This window comes from Capricornis sumatraensis, chromosome 9 (assembly GCF_032405125.1).
Source record: "Capricornis sumatraensis isolate serow.1 chromosome 9, serow.2, whole genome shotgun sequence".
Classification (NCBI taxonomy): Eukaryota; Metazoa; Chordata; class Mammalia; order Artiodactyla; family Bovidae; genus Capricornis; species Capricornis sumatraensis.
This window is the reverse complement of record NC_091077.1, coordinates 3,342,444-3,359,656: the sequence shown is the minus strand read 5'-3', so window position 1 is coordinate 3,359,656 and position 17,213 is coordinate 3,342,444. Positions and strand designations below refer to the sequence as shown.

The window sequence follows — 17,213 nt, the reverse complement described above, 5'->3', positions numbered from 1 at the left end:
TCTCCTTCAGCTGCGAGCAGCAGAAATCCAAGTTAAACCAGCTTAAATGTAAGGAGGAACTCATTGGTTCCTGTAAGTGAAAAGTCCAGGGGGATGGCTGGTCTCAGGCATAACCTAGATCCGGGGACTCAAATGGTGTTCTCAAGAATGTATATATGTTCCGTGGCTCTTTCTCACTGGCTCCACTGTCAGGCACACCCTCAGATTAGCTGACTCTGGGCCGCATCAGACTTGTGTCCCACCAAAAGAGCTGCATATGTCCAGGGACTGACTCACGGACTGCAGCTGTGTTGCTTAGCCACAGTTGAGCTAGTCCTGATTCAGGCAAGGCCACAGGAAAGGAGAAGGGGAAGACAGCCCTGGAGGGGAAATGGGTGTGTGTTCCTGGAAGTGGAGAGTATAAACTAGGCAAGCAGAATCGGCAGGAGAGCACTCCAGGGGTGCAGACCCTGGTCTCAGTCACCTTCAGGAGCAGAGGGGTCACATACGTGGTGTTGTGTGCGTGAGTCACTCTTCTTTATGTTTTTCAGCATCTCCATGATACGGTAAAGAGGAATCTCGACAGTGCCACTTCCCCTCAAAATGGTGATCAGCAGAATGGCTACGGAGATTTCTTTCCTGGGCACAAGAAGACGCGCCGAGAGGCCTCTCTCGGAGCCACCGTCTCTTCCAACGGCCTGCCCCCGGCTTCCCCGCTTGGCCAGCCCGACAAGCCTGGCCCTGAAGCCCTGCAGGCCACTGGGAAGCACGCACTGGGGCTGGACTCCATCAGCAAGAAGTGTCTGGCAGACTCTAGCCTCCACCTGAACGGAGGCAGCAACACTAGTGAGTCATTTCCCCTGAGCCTGAATAAAGAACTGAAACAGGAGCCCATGGATGACCTGCCTTGCATGATCGCAGGGGCCGGAGGCTCCATCTCTCAAGGCAACCTCATGCCTGACCTCAACCTCAATGAGCAGGAGTGGAAGGAGCTCATTGAGGAGCTGAACAGGTCAGTGCCTGATGAAGACATGAAGGATCTGTTCAATGAGGACTTTGAAGAGAAGAAGGACCCAGAGTCTTCTGGTTCTGCCACACAGACCCCCTTGGCACAGGAGATTAATATTAAGACAGAATTCTCTCCAGCGGCCTTTGAACAGGAACAGTTAGGCTCTCCACAAGTGAGGGCTGGGTCTGCAGGACAGACCTTTATGGGGCCTTCATCTGGCCCTGTGACCACAGATTCACCCAGCCTCGGGGGCTCCCAGCCCCTCTTCCACACCGCTGGTCAGCCTGGGGTGGACACCCCCAGTCCCAGCCTGATGCCGGCATCAGCCCAGGCCCAGAATGCACAGAGAGCCCTCTCCAGTGTGGTGCTGCCTAGCCAGGGCCCAGGCGGAGGCTCAGAGCTGTCCTCTGCCCACCAACTCCAGCAGATCGCTGCCAAGCAGAAGCGTGAGCAGATGCTCCAGAACCCGCAGCAGGCTGCCCCAGCACCCACTCCAGGCCAGATGTCCACATGGCAGCAGACAGGCCCCACCCACAGTCCCTTAAACGCCCCTTACCCCGTGGAAAAGCCGGCGAGCCCTCCTGGTTACAAGCCAGACTTCACCACTTCCAAACTGCTCATGATGCCCAGTGTCAACAAGAGCTCCCCTCGACCTGGAGGCCCCTACCTCCAGCCCAGCCATGTGAGCCTGCTGAGCCACCAGCCGCAAAGTAACTTAAATCAGAACCCCGTGGCTAGCCAAGGCTCGGTGCTGGACTATGGCAACACCAAGCCCCTTTCTCACTACAAAGCAGACTGTGGACAAGGCGGCCCTGGGGCTGGCCAGAGCAAGCCGGCCCTGATGGCTTATCTTCCCCAGCAGCTGCCTCATCTTAGCAGTGAGCAGAGCTCCTTATTTCTGATAAAACCAAAGCCAGGAAATATGCCCTTCCGATCACTGGTCGCACCTAGCCAGGTGAGCACGGGTCTTTGCTCCGATACTCTGCATTCACATCCACCCACTGAGTGGATTTTCAGGTCCCAGATAGTTGGGGAACAAAGGGAGTAAGTGAGCAGCTACTTTTTGACTTCCAACTCCCTTGGGAATGAAAATCGACCAAGCAAACCAGGATTGATTCTCAGTAGAATAGGATAGAACCCTTGCACTTGGTCTGGTGTCTCTCTCATGCCACACAACTTAAATCATTCGTGGCCGTGTTTTGAAGGTAAAGATCATGTTTAATGTCCTTAGAGGCTCTGCTTTTTTAAACAAACTTTCAGATATGTATGTTCAAAATGCCCTAAGTTTTAGTAAGCTTATAGCATTTAGGTGAATGCTGCTTCCTAACAGGTCTCATTTCCATGGTTATTTACTTAAGGCTCTCAAGCCTGGCAGAATCACTGGGTCTGAAGGGTGGAGGATGGTCGAGAACCGTTTTATCATGATCATTGTTTGCGTTTCTACTCACATTCACGTTCTAAAGTGTCCCCCACCCCTGGAAGAGTAAACAAACAGCATTCCCAGCCTTCCTCAGAGCTAGCGCTGGCTTCTCTCCACCGCAGTATGTCCTGGACTGCCCTCCACACCTTCCACACAGATGGATCCGCTGACGCTTAGCGGACAGTAGTGTGACCTTATACCAGTTGTATGACAGTTGTTTTGTCATGGTGCAGTGGGGTATCTCCTTCCTTTTACTACTGTAAGTAAAAGGCTGCAGTGAATGTACCCTTGTGTATTTGTAACACACTAACATTTTAAAACATTCATCATATTTCCTATACAGATATTGCTAGATAAATTAAAACTATTTCCAAAAATAAAATAGATAAATAAACTCATCAGTGGCCACAGGACTGGAAAACGTCAGTTTTCATTCCAATCCCAAAGAAACGCAATGCCAAAGAATGTTCAAACTACTGCACAATTGCACTCATCTCAGACACTAGCAAAGTAATGCTCAAAATTCTCCAAGGCAGGCTTCAACAGTACGTGAACCAAGAACTTGCAGATGTTCAAGCTGGATTTACAGAAAGCAGAGGAACCAGAGATCAAATTGCCAACATCTGTTGGATCATCAAAAAAGCAGGAGAGTTCCAGAAAAACATCTACTTCTGCTTTATTGACTTATGCCAAAGCCTTTGACTGTGTGGATCACAACAAACTGTGGGAGATTCTTCAAGAGATGGGAATACCAGACTACCTTATCTGCCGCCTGAGAAATCTTTATGCAGGTCAAGAAGCAACAGTTAGAACTGGACATGGAACAACAGAGTGGTTCCAAATAGGGAAAGGAGTACGTCAAGGTTGTATATTGTCACCCTGCTTATTTAACTTATATGCAGAGTACATCATGAGAAATACCAGGCTGGAGGAAGCACAAGCTGGAATCAAGATTGCTGGGAGAAATATCAATAACCTCAGATACGTGGATGACACAAACCTTATGGCAGAAAGTGAAAAAGAACTAAAGAACCTCTTGATGAGAGTTAAAGAATTGGCTTAAAACTCATCATTCAGAAAACTAAGATCATGGCATCTGGTCCCATCACTTCATGGCAAATAGATGAGAAAACGGTGGAAACAGTGACAGACTTTTTTTGGAGCTCCACAATCACTGCAGATGGTTATTGCAGCCATGAAATTAAAAGACACTTGCTCCTTGGAAGGAAAGCTATGACCAACCTAGACAGCATATTAAAAAGCAGAGACATTACTTTGCGAACAAAGGTCTGAAAGCTATGGCTTTTCCAGTAGTCATGTATGGATGTGAGAGTTGGACTATAAAGAAAGCTGAGTGCCGAAGAATTGATTCTTTTGAACTGTGGTATTGGAGAAGACTCTTGGTGTTGGAGAGTCCCTTGGACTGCAAGAGATCAAATCAGTCAATCCGAAAAGAAATCAGGCCTGAAAATTTGTTGGAAGAACTGATGCTGAAGCTGAAACTCCAATACTTTGGCCACCTGATGGAAGAACTGATTCATTGGAAAAGACCCTGGTGCTGGGAAGGATTGAAAGCAGGAGAAGGGGACGACAGAGGATGAGACGGTTGGATGGCATCACTGACTCGATGGACATGAGTTTGAGCAAGCTTTGGGAGTTCGTGATGAACAGGGAAGCCTGGCGTGCTGCAGTCCATGGGGTTGCAAAGAGTTGGACACGACTGAGCTACTGAACTGAACGTTTTAAAAATAGAAAAACTCTATGCTAGTAATTTTCTATCTGAGGAAATTGACATGTTTCAGATCGTAGTAACGATGTGTAAATGGGCACAGTGCTTTCAGAAAGTAATTTGACATTATATAGTTTTCATAAGCCATAAAAATGTTTGTAAACGTTGACACATTATACCTCTGCAAGAAATAACACAAAAAAAGAGAAAGAATGTTCTGTACGAGATATTCATTGCATGGTTATTTCTGATAGCCAAAAACTGAAAGCAGTGTAAGCATCTCTCAGTAGAAGAACGTATGTGTAATGTTCATCCTTCTGCTCATTTCAGCCAGTATATTGCCACATGGACAGAGGAGCCTGGTGGGCTACAGTCCATGGAGCTGCAAGAGCTGGACACAGCTCAGTGACTAAACAAGAGCAGCGCATCTGACGGAAGCCAAGCAGTCTGTCCCAGGAAAACGCTGTACATAGGTGGACAAACTGTATAATTTTTCTTGGTTCAGGGACAGCCCTGCCACCAGGGGCCCAAGGTTTGCACACTCAGGGTAGCCTCTTCATCAACCAGTGTCCCTCAGAAACTTCTTCTCTGGGGGCCTATCTGTGCCCATGTATTCCAGTAAGGGAGCATTTACAAGCTACAGTTGCTTTTGGAACTGGGTATGCAGGTATACAAGTTTAAGCCACTGGTGAATTGTAGGAAACAATGCTAACACTTAGCTACTAACTGTTCATTGCCGTGCCTGGACACTTGAGTGTTAGTGCTTTTGGTCTCCAGCCCTGCCTTGCTGGGAGGGCTCTGGAGTCACCTGCCAAAAGAGCAGAGGCTTCAAAGAGAACCTGGAGCCAGGCTTTCAGTAAACAGAGCTCGTCCGCCCTGATCAGGCCTCATAGTCCTCAGTGTGTCCCACCTGACTTGAGGCCCCCTTGTCTCTGTTGACAGGACCAGAACCCTCCCAATGTCCCTGTACCGACGCAGGCTGCCAGTGTGGGGACTCAGCCACCTGCTGTTTCCGTGGCCAGCACTCACAGTAGCTCCTCCTATCTCAGTAACCAGCAGCAGGCAGCTATAATGAAGCAGCATCAGTTGCTTTTGGACCAACAGAAGCAGAGGGAGCAGCAACAAAAACATTTGCAGCAGCAGCAGTTTTTGCAAAGGCAACAGCACCTTCTGGCAGAACAGGTAAAGAGAAAGGCGGGAGAAAACTCCACCGCCACCCCTTCCCGTGTCTGCCTGCCTCCCAGGTCGCTGCAGTGGCTGCAAGCTTCCATATGTATGTATGTGGATTTGTGATTATTTGTATGTCTGGTTTTAGAGTACTCTGGGAAACAGGAGTGGGCTGTTTCTCAGACAGTGGTATCCTGTGTCCGGGCAGCTTTATGTCACTTAGTGGGGATTAATGAAGGTGGAATCTCAATGTATTAGAACCAGTTTTCCAGCAGCTTCCAAAAGAGTTTGCTATAAGGCAGAACATAAAGTAGGGAAATGAAGACATCCTTGAGGCCCTGGGATTTGAGAATTAGGACTGACAACCCCCTCCTCGCCCTGCAGTTTGTTTGCCCCCTTGGTCATCAGATTGTACTGCTGCTGCTAAGTCGCTTCAGTCGTGGCCGACTCTGTGCGACCCCATAGACGGCAGCCCACCAGGCTCCCCCGTCCCTGGGATTCTCCAGGCAAGAACACTGGAGTGAGTTGCCATTTCCTTCTTCAATGCATGAAAGTGAAAAGTGAAAGTGAAGTCACTTAGTCGAGTCTGACTGTTCGTGACCCCATGGACTTCCAGGCTCCTCTACCCATGGGATTTTCCAGGTTACAGGAATTCTCAGGACTTTTAAATTACATCCTTAAGACAGAAGAGAACTAGTTACCTAGAGGATAAAGTTGATTGAGGACGACTTTAAAACCCACATTACTGCCTCAGTTTCACCATGTATTAAATAACAGCTTTTGGGGGATATAATTCACACGACATACAATTCACCCATTTAAAGTATACAGTTCAAATGGTTTTCAGTTTAGTCAGAGTTACACACCATCACCATAACCAGTTTTAGAACATTACCTAAAAGAAACCCTGTACCCATTAAAAGTTATTTGTTCATCTTCCTAAGCCTAGGCAACCACTGATCTACTTTTTATCCCTATAGATTTGCCTGTTTGGGACATTTCGTATAAAGCAGTTGGGATTCAGCCATCCTGTCTCGTGTATCAGAACTCCATTCCTTTCTGTGGCTCCTTAGATCTGACCCATCATTCTGTGTCATACTGTCTATTAAGGATCCCCCAAATGAGATTATGAACATTATCTCCACAGGAGTCCCTCTGAGTAACAAACTTGGACAGGTTCCTTTTCTCTGGTCGTTCTGTTTTTGTTTTACGTGGGTCTTGTTTTCCGTTGATCTCGGCATTTTCTAGGAGAGGCAGCAGTTTCAGCGCCATCTGACCCGCCCGCCACCCCAGTATCAAGACCCAACACAGAGCACCTTCCCACAGCAGGTTGGACAGTTCACAGGTGAGGAGTGTTTGAGACGATGGTGTGGGGCGGGGGAAGGCAGGCACTGAGCAGACGTTCCCCTCACCCTGACTCTCTGCTGTCTGCTCAGCTTTGCATTACAGCTGCTAAGTGGACTTACATGCTCCTGTAGCTTCAGTCTGTGTGAGGAGCCTGGCTCTCTGGGTGACCTGTAGGTCAGCCAGAGAAGGAGGACAGAAGCAGGCTGCTTTGGCTGGGTCCCTGGCTGTATAGTCGTTTAAGGCAAAATCATTTCTAGTTGAAAGATATCTTATCCATAGGAAGTAGCTTCTGTAATTCTTAAGAAAGTTCTTTGCTTCTACTGTTACGTGTCTCTTTAAAAAATGATCCTGTCCTATTTTCCAGATAAGGAGAAACTTAATGTGCTTGTGGCCTTTTGCTTCTTTTCTTCCTTCTGTCTACTCATGTTGGTGTCAGCAGCAGACAGTTGATCTGGTGGGGGCAGGAAGCGTTCTGAGGTTTCAGCTGTCATGTCTCAGATGCGTGAGAGAACCTGACCAGCATTGTGCAGGCTGTTGCTCTAGAAATACTGAGTTCAGTTGATAGATGCAGAAAAGTCCAGGCCATGCTTGCTTTCCTAGCTCTTGGACTATCTTCAAAACCTGTGCTTTCCTCGGTTAGTGACTCTTGCTATAACATGTCCTGGTGAAGTTGCCCACAGCCATGCTTCCAGAGGAGGCTGCGTGGGTTTTACGTTATGCTGACAGGACCAGGGGACTGAAGTCTGTGGGCAGCTCAGAAGCTGAGCCTTGGCCAGCTTTCCTGCCTTTATCCCATTTAATGTTGTTGTGTGTTATCAGTGGGAAAGAAGTGGGTTATTTCAGCATTTCTCTCTTTTTCAACTCAGTTTTTAGTTAGGTGCTAACGGAAAGCAGAAGAGGAGAAACAACGCGTACTCAGTTATGGCCAACTCCTGAACAGCCCCTTTCCTGCGTGCACAAAACAGTGTCTTTGTTAGTGCTGTCACCACGCATCCAGTGCTTGAGACAGTCCCACACGGCAGGGTCCCCGAGGACAGGCCCCCTGTCTCCCCAGCGCAGCCTGCGCCGCAGAGCAGGCGCTCGGTGCACGCCTTCTGATCGCCTCCCTTCCGCACCCTGCGGTACCACACCGCATGGGCCCTCATCCGAGTGATCCCTGTCAGTCCCCGGCCAGCGAGGCCTGAACCAGCCACAGTCCAGTTACCCTGCGGCTCTGCAGCCCTGTCCCCATGTGGGGGCTGCAGCTCCTCTGGATCTGGCCAGGACCATCTCTTCCTTTTATCCCAGACACTCTCCCCACATCCTAGCCACAGAGTTTGCCGCTTGCTCTGTGCCTTTTCTTTCTTTAACGTACCTGTCTTAATCTCCTTATTGCTCCAGACCTGCCTCCATTCCACCCTGTGGGGAACCTTTGGCCCCCAGGGCTCTCTTCTTTAAGGTTCCAGTGATCGTGTGTGTCTGGTGGGGTATCAGAACACTGCCCTTGCCTTGCGCGCCTGCGGGGTGGCAGTTGCTGCGTGGGTCTTAGCTGTGTCTCCTAGAGGTGGTGAAGAAGCGCTGGCCTGGCTGACAGCACTCTCTCTCTCTTCTAGGGCCCTCTTCTGCCATGCCTGGCGTGAACAGCTTGGGTCCATCTAGCTCCAGCTGTCCCCGAGTGTTCCCTCAGGCTGGGAATCTGATGCCAATGGGCCCTGGACACACTTCGGTTTCTTCTCTCCCCTCAAACTCAGGCCAGCAGGACCGGGGTGTGGCTCAGTTCACTGGCTCCCAAAGCATGCCCCAGAGCAGCCTCTACGGCATGACTTCCGGCATAACCCAGATGGTTGCCCAGCCTCCACCACAGGCCACCAACGGACATGCCCACATTCCGCGGCAGACCAGCGTGGGCCAGAACACCTCGGTTTCAGCTGCCTATGGACAGAACTCGCTGGGGAACTCTGGTCTCTCCCAGCAGCACAGTAAGGGGACCCTGAACTCGGGTTTAACTAAGCCACAGGTCCCAAGGGTATCAGCAGCCATGGGAGGCCAGAATTCCACCTGGCAACATCAGGGAATGCCAAACCTGAGCGGCCAGCCCCCAGGAAACAGCACCGTAAGCCCGTTCACTGCAGCCTCCAGTTTCCACCTGCAGCAGGCCCACCTGAAAATGTCCAGCCCGCAGTTCTCTCAGGCGATGCCCAGCAGACCCATGGCCCCCATGAGCTCAGCAGCTGTGGCAGGGTCCATGCTGCCCACTGTGAACGCACAGCAGAGGACCAGTGCCCCTGCCCCAGCACCTCCCCAGGGAGCCCCACAGCAGGGCTTGTCGGGCCTGAGCCCGGCAGGGCCAGAGCTGGGGGCCTTCAGCCAGAGCCCTGCCCCAGCCATGGGCGGCCGGCCAGGCCTGCACTGTGCCCAGGCCTACCCCGTGCGGACCGCAGGCCAGGAGCTGCCCTTTGCCTACAGCGGGCAACCGGGCAGTGGCGGGTTGGCCAGCATGGCTGGGGACGCCGACCTGATCGACTCCCTGCTGAAGAACAGGACTTCGGAGGAGTGGATGAGTGATCTGGACGACCTCCTTGGGCCTCAGTAGCAGGAGGATTTGTGGTGTTTTCAGTGTTCACACAGCCTGTATTTTTGTTCTCAGATTCAAGAAAGAGTTACTACTTTGGACCAAAAGCCCACAGCCCAGGGAGCCGGGCAGGCAGAGCTGAGGCCTGGTCCTCCCGGGACCATGGGGCCCACGGCTCCCAGCCAGCAGTTGGTATGTCGGGCTGGCCCGCCCCCATCTGCTGGTGTCACTGTATGGGGTTGGCACAGCACGACAGGGTTCTACAGGTGGTTTTTTAATCCAGAAGACCAAAAAGCCAACAGTAAAACCCCACGATGCCAGGTTTATAAAAATCTGTGCTATCATTTTGATCTAATCCAAGATTTCTCCACTTGGCCCAATGTTGGGACAGATTTTTGTTGAAACTTTATAGTGGAACTATTTGCAATTTGTAGCATAGAAAAGATTTTTTAAAGGTTTTAAGGTTTTAAAACAGATTAGGGTAGGTGGTTAAAATCTATAAGTGGCATTGGAAACTTAGGGTTTCCTTTTGATTAAGAGCCTTTTTTATTCCTGCTCTTCGTCAGCTTTCAGGACAAAGAGAGGCTCGCTGGAAAATCGCATGTGCCAAAAAGGAACGGGATGCCGTGAGAAGCAGAGCTAGTGGCGGAGATGCGGTCGTTACTGCGGCCCCGCGTTCTCCCAGAATGCTGTTCTTCCACGTTGGCATTTAGGAGGACCTGGGCTGAGGAATCCCTTCCTCCCATGCTTTCAGAGCAGGACCCCAGGCTAAAGGCTGTAATACACACTGGGGTTCCTGTGTCTCTTTTGTTGTGACTCCCCACCGTTTGCAGTTTCTCTGGAGACTCGTATTTACTGTATCAGGAAGGTGATCATTGTTGAGTTGTGCACAGGTGTCTTTTCTTTCACCCTGTCTTCATTTCCCATAACCGTTCTTTCTGCCTCCCGTTCTTTATTTCTCCAGCCCAAGTGGAAAACCTCCTTACGGCACTAATCTACTAGATTGGAGAGGAAAAGAGTCATTAGAATTGCCCAGGAAACCCTAGCATTGTAAGGAGGCGGGTATCCCCTCCCCAGAAAGCAGAGGTTCAGGGGAAGGAGGAAAGAGGACACAGGCCAGAGGAAGGGGCCCCACTCCGTTCTGCTACTGCTGCCACTGCCTCTTCAGACGACTTGCACTTTTTAGAGAGAATTGCTTTGTAACACTAACACATCCTTTCTAAACATTCAAGTGGATTTCTCTGTTAAGGTCTATGACTGTTTAGGTCTTGACTAAGCTAAGAGTCCACGTAGTAGTAGTACCTGTGGGCCGCTGTGGAAAGTGAAGACGGAGAGAGCACTTCAGTATAGCAGAAGCAGTAAGCATCGGGTGAGACTCTTTCAGATGGAATACTGGAGGGAAAGTAGTGCACTGGAAAGAGTGGCTCATATGCAGAGTGATCTCTGGCGGAATCACAACCCCATTTTTATTTCCCTGGAGTTTCAAAATGGATAATTCAAGGAGTATCATATGTAAAAAATTGAGCCAAGAAAAATGCTCACACAACCAGCTTGAGTGGCTTTGAGGGGATGAAGGGTTGTGCACACATCGGTTGTTACTTTGCACCAGCAGTGCCTTTCATGGGGGTGCTTGGACCCTCAGGTCTTCTCTAGTAGCCATTTGCCGCCGTGAGTGGCGTTCGGGCCATTTCCCTTTTATCACCCTCCCAGCCCTCCCCGGAGGCTGGATATAGCTCAGAGAAAGGGATGCGTCATAAAGCCAGTGGAGACGCCGGCCTCCGAGTGAGCTCCCCAGTCTGAAGGGGAAGAGGGTGACTTCAGTGGGTTTTTTTTTTTTTTTTTTTTTTTACCAAAAATAGCGGCTGGAGGCTGGTGGTGGGTCCCTGTTCCTCTCCCGGTCTCCCTCTGGCTGCCGCTCACCTCTGTCCTCGGCACTCACACCTCTGCCCCGCCTTGTGGGGAGGGCTGCCCCTGCCTTAGTCCTGGGGCCACCCAGACAGATGGCAGGCTTCTCACCTGCTGCTTGTCAGAGCAATAAATGTGATGCTTGGGGGCCCCCCGGGGAGCTGCCAGTGGCTTTATTTATGAATCTGGTTTTTGGGTAGTCAGGGAAGGAGACAACTCCACTTCAGTGCAAACCCCCATCTTCCAGGAGCCATGACTCAAAAGAAAAGGGTGCTCGGACTTTTGTTATACACATTTGCTTTGTGTAAATAAATGTTTACAATTTTATATTAAAGATGGAGTAAGCGTTAGAGCTTCTGACTGTATATTTTTTACTTTTATAGATTTAAAAACTATGATCCTTTATAATATGTGTTTTGGGGGGCTATAAGTTTTATGACAAACAGTTGGTATTGTTAACTTTTTACTGTCATCAAAGTACATACAAATTCTATTAATTCCCTTATTCTTTTACTTCCTTAACTCTGGTATACACCAAAAAGAAGTCTTTCCTTTCCTGTTTTATCACTATAAAATAATAAAAGTATTTTGCTAGTATGGAAACTGCCCATGTATTTTACTTCACGTGGCCGTGCCAGCGAGGCAGGCGGCGGACCAGTGCACAGCTGCTTTGTTCAGTAGTTTTGTGATTTAGCTGCTTTTTTAATGGACATTGGTGGTAGGGGTGTTGGGCTTGGTTTCCCTCAGAGTGACTTTTACATTTGATAGAGATAGAAATGATAGATAGGAAATTAGCACTGACTTTGCCTAGGGCCGCCGGCCTCTCCCCTCTGGCTCATCCATGTCCTCTGTCTAATGTGAGGAAAGTTGGACCAGATAAGTCAGGGACACTATAGGTCCTCGGCAGTTCAAATGTTCTACTTAAAACCCTTAGGTTTATTGTCAGCGCAGTTCTCCGGGTCTTGTTTCGTTTCCTTTTTTATGTGAGAATGTGTGTGCTCTGGCACGTCCACCCCTCACTCCTGCCGATGTCACACTGCCGAGGGCATCAAATGGAGACGTACCAGGAGCCTGGAAAGCGCGTCTGCTCAGGGACGTCTCAGCTCGGGCACAGGCTGGAAGAGGGTCAGGCCTGGAGAAGCGGAAGCTCTCAGAAGAGCAGGAGGGAGCGGCCTTCAGGGAGGAAGCCCGTCACGTGGTGGAATGAAAAGGTCTGGTTACTCTGATGGAGCCCCGAATGTAGGGCGCAGGGAAGGGGAGAACACCAGACTCAAAAAGTCTCGGCTGAGAACGCGCAGAACGCATGTGGGGGGCGGGGGGCGCTCTCCTTAGTGCTCAGAGAAGTCCGAAACGGTGAAAGGACGCAGTTGTGCTGGTCAGAGACAGGCTGCGGTACAGCGCTCTCTGTGGGAAGAGGTTTTGAAAAAGGCAGTAAGCTCCTTTAAAATATTCGTGTCATCTGTCCACCCCAGCAGTTCCAGCTCTGAGAAGCCACCCTTGAAAATAAATCCAGGTGCAGAAAGAGTTGATAACTGGTGTTCCTGACAGTGTTACTCATAACCGCAGAAAACTAGGAGAATCAGACAAAGAGTTGTCAGAAGGGGTTAGTTAAGTAAGTTGCCATACTCCCACTTGATGAGATACTGTATATATATATATATATATATTTTTTTTTTAATATTAAGGTTTTTTAAAATTTTTGATTGGAGGATAATTGGTTTACAGTGTTGGTTTCTGCTGTAAAACGGCGTGAATCCGCTGTGCTGCTGCTGCTGTTTAGTCACTAAGTTGTGTCCGACTCTTTGCAACCCCATGGACTGTAGCCTACCTGTCCGTGGGGTTTTCCAAGCAAGAATACCGCAGTTGCATTTCCTTCTCCAGGGGATCTTTCCAGACCAGGGATCAGAGCCGTGTCTCCTGCTTGGCAGGCAGATTCCTAACCACTGAGCCCCCTGGGAAGCCCCAGACCAGCCCTAAGTATACATATGTTCCCTCCCTCTTGAGCCTCCCTGCCGCCCTCATCCCACCCCACCCCCACCCCGAGTCATCGCAGAGGGCCAGGCTGACTATTTGGGAAGGTTTTGAACATAGTAACTTCTAGTGTTGGATTTATCAAGCTTCTGTTGGGTGCAAACAGAAAAACTGGCTAATAAAACCCTGAAAATTCCCTGCCCGCAGTCTGCTTTTTAGGTTACTAGGTAACTCCCAGAACCAAAGGAAATGTTGAACAAGCTAGTCCTCAGGAGTGCCAAGGGTCAGGCAGTTCTGGTCTCTGCTGCTCAGCCATCTTCCCATGTATGACGAGAGTCACAAGGCAGGCTTATGTGGAGGCAGGCTCGCTCACCTGCTGTGAGCATGTGCTGTGACCTGGCCAGGCATCGTGTCAGGAGCAGGGAACGCAGCAGCAGTGCAGGAGAACAGGGCCTTGTTGCAGGTCTTCTAGCAGCATGTGGAAGGGGTGCCATAAACGGGTGACTGGTTTCAAAACGATGAAGTGTCAGGGAGGGACTGAAGCAGTGATAAGATCGTGCTGGGGCTACCGGGAGGGAGGGGGCTGGGGGAGGCCTGAGATATGTGAGATAGACTAACGGGCCGGGTGCCGACGGGAGCCAGTGAGAGATCTGGGGAAGTGCACTTCATAGCCACGTGGAATGGGAGAGAAAGTTCCCCAGAGCTGCTGTGCTACGGCGTTCCAGTCGTGTCCAGCTCTGCAACCCCATGGACTGTGGCCCTCTAGGCTCCTCTGTCCATGGGATTCTCCAGGCAGGAATCCTGGAGTGGGTTGCCATGCCCTCCTCCAGGGAATCTTCCCAACCCAGGGATCAAACCTATGTCTCTTATGTCTCCTGCATCGGCAGGCGGGTCCTTTACCTCCCGTGCCACTTGGGAAGCCTCTCCCCAGAGGAGGAGGGTGCTGATAACAGGAAGGAAGGAGTGCTGAGAGAGCAAAATGAACAGATGCCTAAAAAATGCTCAGTTAAAAGCTGTCCCTCTCCAGGTGCCCCAGCACTGCAGCGTCCGGAGGCCTGTGCTACTCTGGGGTCTTTGCCAGTCCAGCCAAGGAGATGCTGAAGTTACGACAGGGTGCTGTGCTCATCCCTGGGGTTAGACTTCGGCCATCATTTGCGTGTTTATCAGTCAGCCTTAAGGCCAGTCAGCTGATGAGGGCATGGAAGTGGCAGTGTAGCTGTAAAGCTGTTGAAAGATGCAAAATGATGATTGCCTGTGAGCTTGCTCCAAGACTAATCAGCTAAAAGCTCCGGGCCCCCCAGGACTGACGCAGGGATGGTGGGTGATGTTCTAGAAACAGATCTGCACGTGGGATCAATATGCCTTACTGGACATTTCCCTTTCGGCCTTCAAGCTGAGGGCGCATCTGCCGGTTTTCAGATGATTCGCCCTCTAAATGGCTGCAGTAAGCAGGGCTGCAAACCCTAGTTGATACATGCAGACCATTTCATGAAACTTGGGGGGAAAATAGCTTCAGACCCTCACTCAAAGTGGAATCCAGCAGGGGAAGGGCAGGACACAGGGATCCACCTTGATATAAGTGTCCTGGAATGCAGACTCAGGCAACCCGCGAGAGAAAGGGAGAGGCCATCTACTGCAGAAACAGAGGCCAAGAAACAGCAGCTGCGCCGCGATGAGCTGGTGGGGGGCTCTAGAGCCCTCTTCTGCCTGGTGGGGCTGGGCAGGGGAGTCCCTGCTGCAGGTGGCTCTGCGGGTCCTGGCCGACAGGGCCTCCTCACACGTGGGGGCTGTCACGTCCGCACCGGGAGTCCGAGCAGAAGGCTTCGTTTGTCTTTGTATCTGGAGAGCAGAACTTTTCCAGGTTTTGGAAAGAAGAGCTGGGATTCCATATTCTTAAACTGGGAAGCAGCTAGCTCCGCTTGATGCAGCTGAGGTGCGTGCTCACTGCTGACCACCACCATCTCTCATCTTGACTTTTAAGACTCTAGACTGGTTGTATACTTTCCTAGGTACTCGCTTGTTTTGTATAACACATGGTGAAGCCGGACCACCTACAGTCATCTTCAAAGTCAAGAGCTGCGTATGTTACTGTCCTTCCTACTATGTCGTGTTACCACGGGAGTTAGAGACCGGGAGGGCCTTGCCCCCAAGTAGTAAGAAAGTCCAAATCTGCTTTATAAGCCATGTCTCCCCCTGTGCCATTTCTTCTTTTGAATCCTTGCTTGTGCAGGAAAAGATGGCTTTTCTTAAACTCTGCCGCTGCCTCTCGTTCCTTGTGTTGAACCTGTCCAGCCTCCTCTGCTGGCTCCTCTCTCCATCCATCCATCGTTTTAGCCCCGCCATGGTGTTAGCAGGAACATTAGAACAAGAGAACGAGACCGTCTGAGCCCAGTCCTGCTCCCACAGACGATGCAAGCCCAGCCGCCCCTTTAGGACTGGGGCTCCTTTCACCAAATGCCGGGGATGCTGGCTGCTGCCGGCTCTCAGCTGTGTCTGTCTGGGAACTACCTTCAGTGGAAGGGAGCTGCCTTCCTTGCCTGTGGCTCAGGGGCGGCCCACCTCTGGAACCTGGCCCCCATGGGGGCACAGAGGCCACTGGAGTGGGCTGCCATGCCCTCCTCCAGGGGATCCTCCTGACCCAGGGATGGACCCCACGTCGCTTATGTTTCCTGCACTGTCAGCCAGGGTCTTCACCTCCAGTGCCACCTGGGAAACCCAAGATATAAAATACCACTTACACGAGGTATTTTAAACAGTCAGATTCACAGAATCAGAGCTGAATGGTGGTGCCAGGGGCTGGAGGAGGGGAAATGCTAATCAATGGGCCAAATGTTTCAACGAAGCAAGATGAAGAAACTCCAGAGGTCTCTATAACAACAGTCAAGAACACTGTATTATACACTTAAAATTTTAAGAGGGCATGTTAAGTCTTCTTAATCAAAATAAAAATTTTAAAAGAACTATGGTGTCAGGGGATTACTCCTAGGGGCCATCACCAATGCATTGAAGAAAGACTGACAAGCTAAGGATGACTAAGCACCAACTTAAGAAATCAAAGGGCCTGTTTGGCAGGCTCTGAAAAGGGCGGACAGACTGAGGGAATCAGGCCAGGACTTGAGGGTTAAAAGTGCAGCTTGAACTTTCAGCCCACCAAATCTGCTACACAAAGGTTACTGTCGTTACCAAGGAGAGGGGCCCTGACACGGGGTGGGGGGAACATCTGATGGATGCCCTGGAAAGTCTTGGAAGCCCAGGTTCCCCTGCAGCCTCGAGGCCCACAGACACAGCCTTCTCCTCCCCCTTAAGGGCTGGCACTTTCTCTTGCTTAAAAGTCATGCGCAAGCAAGCCTCTTTCCACTTCCCCTCCTGGCCGCTGGACCAATGATGAGGGTTATGTAATAACAACCTGGCTGGGGAAGCTGGGCCTGCCAAGAGAGGAAAGGGACAATATGCCAGAGGCACTCGGGGACCTTGCCACGGTGGATGGGCAGGAGCTGCATGTGTGGGCAAGGTGGCGCTAACAGCAAACCAGCCTGGGAGGCTTCATCCGTGTAGGACTGCCCTGCTGTAACAAGACGGCTTGCACTGCGTGCTGCACTCCCAGGAACCATGCTAACGGGCCCCTCGTGTGGCTCTGGGAGGCCTTGAGAAAGCCACGGCCCGTGCTCAGGGAAGGGGAAATGCAGTAGCTGCTGCAACAATCAGGAGAGAAGAGGTCCAGGTCCTCCGAGAAAGGTATGCTCGAGTGGACAGGCTGTATTTGGGATGGGCCTCAAAATCTACCAGGAAGTTATGTTCTGCAAGAGGATCCAGAGGACATCCCATTTACCAAGAAGAGAGGAGCCGGGTGGCCCTTACGAGAAGCTGGACGGCCATCCCCCCAAGGCCGGGGTGAGCAGAAGATATATAATAGAACCAGGCTCCCTGATAGTAGTGGCGTCATGGGGGTCCCAAAGCAGTAGGGCCAGGTGGCAGCACGGACCTTCAGAAGCCAGATATGAACAGCTAGCGAGCGAGCAGCCAGGTTGGAGGACCCAACCCACAGAAAGCTAGGGAGCTGTTAATGGATCACAGTGTACCCAGGGACGGTTAGCTAAGCAGCTGACAAGGGGCTGGCTTCCTCTATACAAGCAGA

The 17,213-nt window shown here is 50.8% G+C and overlaps 1 protein-coding gene across 1 annotated transcript in view; it reads left to right on the top strand.

Annotated features, from left to right (window-relative positions):
- MAML1 (mastermind like transcriptional coactivator 1) overlaps window positions 1-11,047 on the top strand; it is a 60,709-nt gene extending 49,662 nt beyond the window's left edge. The window contains exons 2-5 of the mRNA XM_068980218.1: window positions 531-1,943; window positions 5,080-5,319; window positions 6,553-6,649; window positions 8,244-11,047. Coding sequence (XP_068836319.1) covers window positions 531-1,943; window positions 5,080-5,319; window positions 6,553-6,649; window positions 8,244-9,223 — 2,730 coding nt within the window. The 3' untranslated portion in view covers window positions 9,224-11,047. The remainder of the gene's footprint in view (window positions 1-530; window positions 1,944-5,079; window positions 5,320-6,552; window positions 6,650-8,243) is intronic.
- Window positions 11,048-17,213: the final 6,166 nt, after the last annotated feature.